At 48.0% G+C, this 7934-nt stretch overlaps 2 protein-coding genes across 3 annotated transcripts in view; one reads left to right on the forward strand and one right to left on the reverse strand.

The window, feature by feature from the left end:
- Ccdc65 (coiled-coil domain containing 65) overlaps positions 1-4168 on the forward strand; it is an 11617-nt gene extending 7449 nt beyond the window's left edge. The window contains exons 4-8 of one of the 2 annotated variants that reach the window (XM_008853665.3): positions 114-252; positions 1419-1616; positions 1787-2005; positions 2347-2499; positions 2615-4168. In XM_008853665.3, the coding sequence (XP_008851887.1) occupies positions 114-252; positions 1419-1616; positions 1787-2005; positions 2347-2499; positions 2615-2932 (1027 nt within the window). In that variant the 3' untranslated portion in view covers positions 2933-4168. The remainder of the gene's footprint in view (positions 1-113; positions 253-1418; positions 1617-1786; positions 2006-2346; positions 2500-2614) is intronic. The other variant, XM_008853666.3, reaches the window with a different exon arrangement.
- A 211-nt stretch (positions 4169-4379) lies between these two features.
- Positions 4380-7623, reverse strand: Fkbp11 (FKBP prolyl isomerase 11). Its single transcript, XM_008853667.3, has 6 exons — positions 7392-7623; positions 7151-7216; positions 6692-6779; positions 6350-6383; positions 5927-5997; positions 4380-4622 (listed from the first exon to the last, which is right to left on the reverse strand). The coding sequence occupies exons 1-6, from the start codon at positions 7515-7517 to the stop codon at positions 4405-4407; spliced, it is 603 nt and encodes a 200-aa protein (XP_008851889.1). The 5' UTR covers positions 7518-7623; the 3' UTR covers positions 4380-4404.
- Positions 7624-7934: the final 311 nt, after the last annotated feature.

The raw sequence follows: 7934 nt of genomic DNA on the forward strand, positions 1-7934 counted from the left end.
AAAAAACACAACTCTCCCTTCCTCTCTGTTCCCTGTCAGTACCATTCATAGTTTTTACATATCACTTTGTTATCATTGGTTCACGTGTTATTGGTTCATCTTGTCTCCTTCAGGAAGACAATCATTGACCAACATGACAAAGAGATTCACTATCTACAAGATATCTGCATGGCCATGGAACAGAACTACATAGATTCTGAGTATGAAAGCAATCTGGAGTTCCAAAGCATGTGGGATGATCTGAAAAACAAGGTACAAAAAAACAAAGGGACGGGATCTGGAGAGACCCAGAAAAACTGCTTGCAGAAACGAGCTAGAAGAGAACCCTGTAATTGACTCAGTGAGTCTAAACTGATTTGGAGGCAGGATTGTTCTAAAATGCCAAGGGAATGTATCTTGAAGCTAAAAAACACCAAAGACATCATTTGGCATCACCCCTGTGATTTTTGGATGAAGAAATGAAGACCCAAAAGTAAAATGACCTGTCCAAGTCATGCTGCCAGTTTGTGATAGAGCCAGAATCTAGGTCTACTGCCCCTTGGTCCTTAATTCTTTCCACCATCTTACAGGTTACAAATCTGGTCTGCACGCAGAGCTTTGGGTATGGGGTTCCTGTTTTTACTTGATTTAATTAAATTCAGTAATTTATTTACTTGTTTAAATTTTTAAAAATTTTGTTTTTTATTTTATAAGTGTTTGCCTGTATGTGTGTGCACCACATGTGTGCCTGGTACTGAGAGAGGCCAGAAGAGGGCTTCAGATCCCTGGAACTGTAGTTACAACTGCCATGTGGGTGCTGTGAACTGAACCCAGGTCCTTTACAAGAGCAGCCAGTGCTCTGATCTGCGAAACATCTCTCCAGACCCTTAATTATTTAATTTTGAGATAGACAGCATCTCACTTAGCCCAGAGTGATCTTAAACTCACTACATAGTAGAGTATGATCTTGAGCTTCTGGTCCTTTGGCCTCCTCCTCCTGAGGGTGATACCAGCTATGTACCACTGCACCCAACTTTATTGGATGCTAGGCAAACACCCTACCTACCACTGAGCTACATCTCCAGCCCTAGTTTGAGTCTAGCCAGTGTTTTATAATTTGAATAATTTCCTATATCAAAAAATCAAAGAGATTTCATAAGAAGATGCAAAATTCAGCTTCCCTTGAAAAAGTTAAAAGATTTTGTGCTATGTTTCTATTTCCAAGTGACAACACTCACATGGACCTGACCCACCACCCTCTTGCTTTTCTCTAGTTCACTGTGGACTGAACTCTGCAAACAACCCTTATTCATGTTCTCTGCCTGGGCTTCAGAGGCATGCGTTTCTTCACTAAATAATCATGGGGGTAAGGTTGGTGGGAGTGCAAAGGACGTACTAGGGGAATTCTAAGCATTTGGTATTTGGGGTATATTTCCTAGAATTTAGAAGAGAAGCATTTTTTACGACTGAGACTAGAGAACATAGTGGAAGATCTGTGGAGAAGATTCCAGGATGCACTCAAGAACTATACAGACGCCACAGAGGATCGGAAGATTGCGTTTGAGACCCTCAGGGTAAAGGATGAGAAAAGCGCCAAAGAGATTCAAATGCAGATGAAGAGAACACAGAAACTGCAGGTCAGTGCACCCAACCAGAAACACTGTTTGAAGTGCTCCATTTTCCTGTTCCTCTTTCCCCATATGCTCTTGGGTCTCTCAGTGAGTGGGACAAGATGACAAACCCTGATCCTAGTTACCAGTCTGCCTTTCACCTGTCTCACTTTAAACCTTCCACTCTGTCCTTCCAGGAGGCCATAACTGCTTTGAAAGGAAAGATCTCAGCACACAGCCATGACAGTGAAGAGCAGAACCAGAGTATCCGCAGTGACAAGGAGCTGGTCCGTGTACAACTTCAAAAACTTAAGGCCCAAAGGACGCAGGCTCGAGTATTATCTCAGGAGAACTTAGTTAAACTCACCCTGGAAAGTAATGCCACCCTCAAGAGCCTGAGAAAGATTGTGGATAAGGTAATCGAGGAGAGGACAGTCAGAACAAAACAAAGACAAGACCTGGCTGGAGGTGAAAGGGACTAGGAGAGGGACAGGAGTGTCTCCTGCATCCTGACTGGACACCTGGGTTGTCTTTTTCACTTTATTCCTTTTACACTTTAAACGAATAATTATCTTGTTTTATGATGAGACTATAAAACACTTAGGACAGTACTTGGCACATTAGGTAAGTACTGTGTCAAACGCATTTATTACTGTTGTCTCCCACTTGGAAGAGAAGCATGCCTGGACTCCAGCAGGGGAACCAACTCCACTGTCTCTTCTACTTCCTTTCCTAAAAAGTCTCATGCTCCCAACAGGGTGAAAAGATCCTTAAGCTTGCAGAAATATGCAGGAAATTTGAGACAGAAGAAGAGAAAGTGCTGCCTTTCTATTCCTCGGCACTGACTCCAAAGGAGCGGGAAGAGGTAAAGAAACAGAACCTGGAAGAGCTCACAGACGAGATGGCCAAGGTACAGGCTGGGGAGGACGGGTGCTGGGTAGCCTTTGCTACTGGGGGCAGACAGCAGTAATGAGTACATTTGACACAGTGCTTACCACCTTACCTTCCTCTAACTCAATTTACAGGTTACGATGAACTATACAGGGATGGAGAACTTCTGGAAAAGGTACAATAAAGTGAAACTGGAGGTACTGAGTCTCCAACACAGACGGGCCCAGCTGTTAGGTATCAGCGGGACGCTGAAGGAGATGCTCAAGCGGTACTTAGATGGTATCTCAGTGAGTGATGAAGGGTTGAGCCAGCTCAATCCCCTCTTCATAGTCAACCATCGAAGCAACTTGCCCCAGCCCTTGCCCACACCTGCAGCTCAGTCTGGTGAAATACAACCTCCAACCACTTACAACATCATTGAAGCAGCCCATGTTATCTCCCACACCCTGTGATCCAAAGAGGAACCCTCTTTCCAAACCCCAGAGAACTTAAAAAAGCAAACAGAAACACTTGAGTGGGTTGCTATTAAAGACTTCCATGGCGGTGCCCAGTACTCTGCCCAGCCCAATACCCCCATGCAGTATACTCAATAAATCATTCTTTCAAACAAAAGAAAAACTTCCATGTAGTTTATAAGTTCCTTTAAAACAAACACACATGCACGCACACACACACACACACACACAAACCAGGGTTTCATGTAGTCTAGGCAGGCCTCAAATTCCTTATTTAGCAGAGGATAGCCTTGAACTTCTGATCTGCCTCCCCCTGCTGGGATTGTAGTGTATATCACCATGCTGATTTTGTTGGTGCTGGGGATCCCAGGGCTTTTTTCTTGTTTTTGGTCTTTTTGAGACAGGGTCTCTCTGTAGCCCCAGGTAGCCTGGAACTCACTGTGTAGATCAGGCTGGCCTTGAACTCACAGAGATCCACCTGCCTCTGCCTCAGGAGTGCTGGGATTAGAGGCATGCAGCCACCATGCCCAGCAATCCCAGGGCATCTTAAGTGCTAATCAAGCACTCCACCAACTGAGCCACATCTCCAGCCTCTATGAGTTACCCTATTATCCTCTCCATATTGGACACACCAGTCTGTTTCAAGGATACTAGGAACACTGCAGCCCCAGGGAGAGAAGAAAATTCCTAGACAGCTACTAGGAGGTGAAATATGGCACCATGGGAGCAAAACCAACACCTTAAAGACCTAGAGGTCCTGTGAGTAGATTCAAGACCAGTTCCTTGGGCTAAATGGGCACAGCAAGAGTAGGCCAGGAGAGGAGATGATCCAAGGCCTCCAACCACCCTATCTCAGAACTGGAAGATCCAGTTCTAGAATGCCCTTCTTTCTCTCTGCACCTTATTTCTATTTGTTTTGTTTTTTTGAGATTTGTTTGTTTTGTTTTATTTTGTTTGAGACAAGGTCTTCCTGTAGCCCCAGCTAGCTTGGAACTCACTATGCAGACCAGGCTGGCTTCAATCTCACAGAGCTCCATCTACCTCTGCCTCCTGAGTCCTGAGATTAGAGGCATGCATCAACCATGCTCACCATTTTTCATTCCTATTTATGAAAGCAGCCTCCAAAGTATCAGGTGAGCAGAGCATGGTGGTACACATCTGCAACAGCATTCAGGAAGCTGAGGCAGGAGGATCATGATCCCAGGCCAACCTTGGCTATATAGCAAATTTAAGACCAGCCTGGACTACACACGAAGACCCTGTCTTAAAAAGAAAAGGGCTAGGTATGGTGGCTCACACATTTAATACTTGCACATGTGAGGCAAAAGCAGGCAGATCTCTTGAGTTCTAGGCCATCCAAGGCTACATAGTGAGACCCTGTCTAAAAAAAAAAAAAAAGGTGTGTGTGGGGGGTAAGTAGTATCAGGTGAAGAATGCAAAGACGTTTTGTTAAGAATTACTATTATTTATTATTTCTTTTTACTCTTGTTTCGTTTTTCTTCTTTGAGCTTCTTTTTGGAGACTTTGGGTCTGCTAGCCTTTTTGTAAAGGTGATACCCAATGAGGCCCAGGAGGCCTGGCACCATAGCCATGCCTACCAGAGGCAAAATGCCCTTCACCAGCTTTTGCCAGTAGTTGGCTCGGATCAGTGCAATCAGCTCCACATCATACTGCACCACTGCATCCGCTGGAGAGGCAGAGGGGAGGGAGGGTTAGAATCTCTGTATTTTATCCAGGGCTGTGTCTCTGAATTAAAACATGGAGGGTGGGCCACAAAAAGCCAACTGTGAAGCCGGCAATTTGAAATGTAGGGTTGGATTCCCTCAGAGAAGGGTTAGGAACAGTCTAAGGAAAGTCATGTTGACCTCAACTATACATATGGCTTGGATTCAGTGACAGATCTTTGACAGCACAGAAAACCTGTAGATGTGAAACATCTAGTAGTCCTTCCACATTTACAAGTGAGTATTTATCTGTATGAGAATCCTCTGTATTAACTGGACCCCATTTCCAAACAGCCACATGCATAGAATCTTTGTAGAGCTGAAATTGACTTAAACTAGACATTTTAAAAAATTCCACCAACTAATGAGCACATACAGTGTGATTATTAGCATGCTTTTCAAATAAGAGCTGGAGAAGAAAGATGTGGCTTAAAAAGGAAGCAGGCAGAACAGGGAAAGAGAAGTTGTAAACAGAAGCAAACAGCAGCACTGGGGATAGGGAGAGTTTTGCTGAGAGGGTTTGCTTTTGCTTTTTGACATAGGGCCTCATTATGTCTCTGGCTGGCCTAGAACTCAGAGATCTGCCTTCCCCTGCTCCCAAGTGCTGGGATTAAAGCCTGCACCACCACGCCCAGCTTGCTAACAGAGTTTTTGCTTAGTCCTTCCTACCCTTTTTCTGGGGCTCCCTGTAAGCTGGCAATAGTACAAGAATTATGTTCCCGGTGCTCTGTGGAATAAAACACATTTTACCCACTAGAATTGATAGTTTGAGTTTTATTTGTGTGTCAGAGGGGGGTGGGGGAGGGGGTGTTGTTTGACAGGGTTTCTCTGTAGCCCTGGCTGGCCTGGAACTTGCTATTTTTCTGTGTGTTCTATGGATCGAAGTGAAGTCATTAGGTTGTCATCTCACCGACCCTACATGAGGGCTTTTTAAGGTTGCTTTTTATTTTTTTTTCAATTACTTGGCTGCTCTGAGATAAATAGCACAAGCAGCAGGCAGCTCCATGTGGCTCAAGCAGGTGTCTGTTCCCTAAGAACATGAGCTGCCTGAGACCAAGCCAGGTGTCCCTAGCAGGTTGTCTATAGGCATTGTAATGATTTGTGATCTGGCCCAAAAAAGAGTGGCCCTGCAGGAAGAGGCCCCAGCTACTTCTGTCCCTTCAGCACATCTGACCTGGCCCTTCCCAAGCTCTAGACAAGAGTGGAACTTGTGGCTCTTAAGGACTTTGTATTTTGATGCCCAAGAGAAAAGGCCTAGTCAGATTACCTGGAATAGATGGTGGATGTCCTCGTTTTCCATAGGCCAAGTGAGAAGGAATGACTGCCCTTCGCTTCTCTCTGAGGGAAGGAATGTGTCACAGCAGAGCAGGGAAGGTAAGCCAGCAGCCCCAGTCCATCTGAAGCTCCACCAGAAGCACCTCCCACCCCAGATAGTCATGCCTAAATCATGAGTTTTCCTACCTAACAGGATAACCAACAAAGGTGTCCCATCTCCCCACATGCCTCAACTCTAACAAAACCAACAGCCAGAGAGGCTTTGGATGCTCTCAGAGGTCCCACTGGCCTGTACCTTTCCAGCATCAAGCCAAGGCCCTTTATCTCACAATATCCTGACTCTTACAGAACTGGGAAAGCAGAGAAAGCTCTACCCAGGCAAACTCAAGCCCCCTCCCCCTGCCCAGATACTCACCCCACACACATGTCTAGAAGGCTCTGCTCCAGACCTTAAGGAAGAAGACATAACTGAACTAGAAGTTAACCCATATTCCCTGCATGGGTGACTCAGGAAAACCAAGGGCTCCCTTGGCCTTCCTCAAATCGCACTCTCCCCCACCTGTCAAATTCCTAGTCAGCCTCGGGTGATCTATGGGGCAAGAATATTAGGAGTGGAGTTAGAACATAGGAGGAAGAAAAGCTGGAAGATCCATAGGGTCTTACTCATTCTAGGAGGGCTTTCAGGAGCAGCTTAGAAACTGAAAACACTCAGAAAGGTTCCCTTTCTTAGAGGTAGACAAAGGCACAGGTCACATACCTGGAATCACCTGCTTTTGGCCAAGTTCTATAACCAGAGGATCTCTGGTCAGAGAAGTATCAATAATCCGTCCATCTACCAAGCTGCCCTGAAGGGAAAGAGCAAGAACTAACCCCGCCTTCCCTCCCAGCAAACGGGCAGCACACACCTGGACCACTGGGAGGCTGCAGCAGCCTTGCATCCCCATCCACTACCCCTCCCCCACCCCCACCACGGGGTAGACAGGAACAGGAAGCCCCAGAGCTAGCACTTCTAGGAGCTCTCTTAGGGCTGGGGAGACCTGGCGGAAAAGCAGGGAGGGGAATAGGCAAGCGAGAGGGGCGCCCCTCCCCCTGCCACGTGCTTGACGACCCCAGAGACCCGAGTTCTCCGGCAGAGATTGCCACGTGTCCAAGCCAAGGCTGACGTGTTTCAGCGGGGCGCTGCCCCCTCCCAGGCCACGCCCCCCCGGCCCCTCACCGTGTAGTGTATGTGGAGCGTGTCTCCAAAGGCAGCGGATTCCGTACACGGCTCAGGGGGCTGCACCTATGGTTAGACTACAAGGGTCAAGGCTGCGCCTCCAAAGACCGTGTCCACGGCTCTAAACCCGCCACCCATCCCCGCTCGCGTCCTGCGCTTCCTCTCGGTTCAGATTCTTTCAGACCCTGTGCTCCCCCACACCCTCTGGCCTCGAGGGGCGGGGGCCGCGTAGTCTCCTCACCAGGGTCTCCACTTGGAGGGTCCGGACCGGACTTTCGGTTTCGAACCCAGCCTGAGCCCGGCACACCGCCCCGCTGAGCAGCAGCAGCAGCAGCCGGCACGGCAGGAGTTGGAGGCGCAGAGTCATGACTGGACCAGGGCAGAGCACCCGGCACCAGGACGGGCTGTGTGGGTGGAGGCGACGAGGGCTCGGTTCCTTCAGCACCCGGGCCAGACTGGACGGGGCGGGTCGCGAAGAGCGAGCTCCTCCTACAGCCCTCCCTCCACCCTGTCCCCACCTCCTGGAGGGTGGAGGCTGCAGGGAGCCTTCCCTACCGTCGGAGGTCGCAGATTCTGGCCTTCCGTTAGCCGGTCCTTCCCTTAAGGAGCGATCGGGTCATAGAATAGCACCCATCTAGTGCCTACCGAAGGGGGCCTTGGTCTCTAATCCTCGAATCACCAGCTAAGGTAGGCACAATTCCCACTTACAGCTAAGGACAGGGTGCTTAAGTAACTTGCCAAGATCAAGCTAAGTGGTGACAGGCAGGATTTAAGCTCAGGGCCG

This window comes from Nannospalax galili, unplaced genomic scaffold (genome assembly GCF_000622305.1).
Source record: "Nannospalax galili isolate Female #2095 unplaced genomic scaffold, S.galili_v1.0 scaffold867, whole genome shotgun sequence".
Lineage (NCBI taxonomy): Eukaryota > Metazoa > Chordata > Mammalia > Rodentia > Spalacidae > Nannospalax > Nannospalax galili.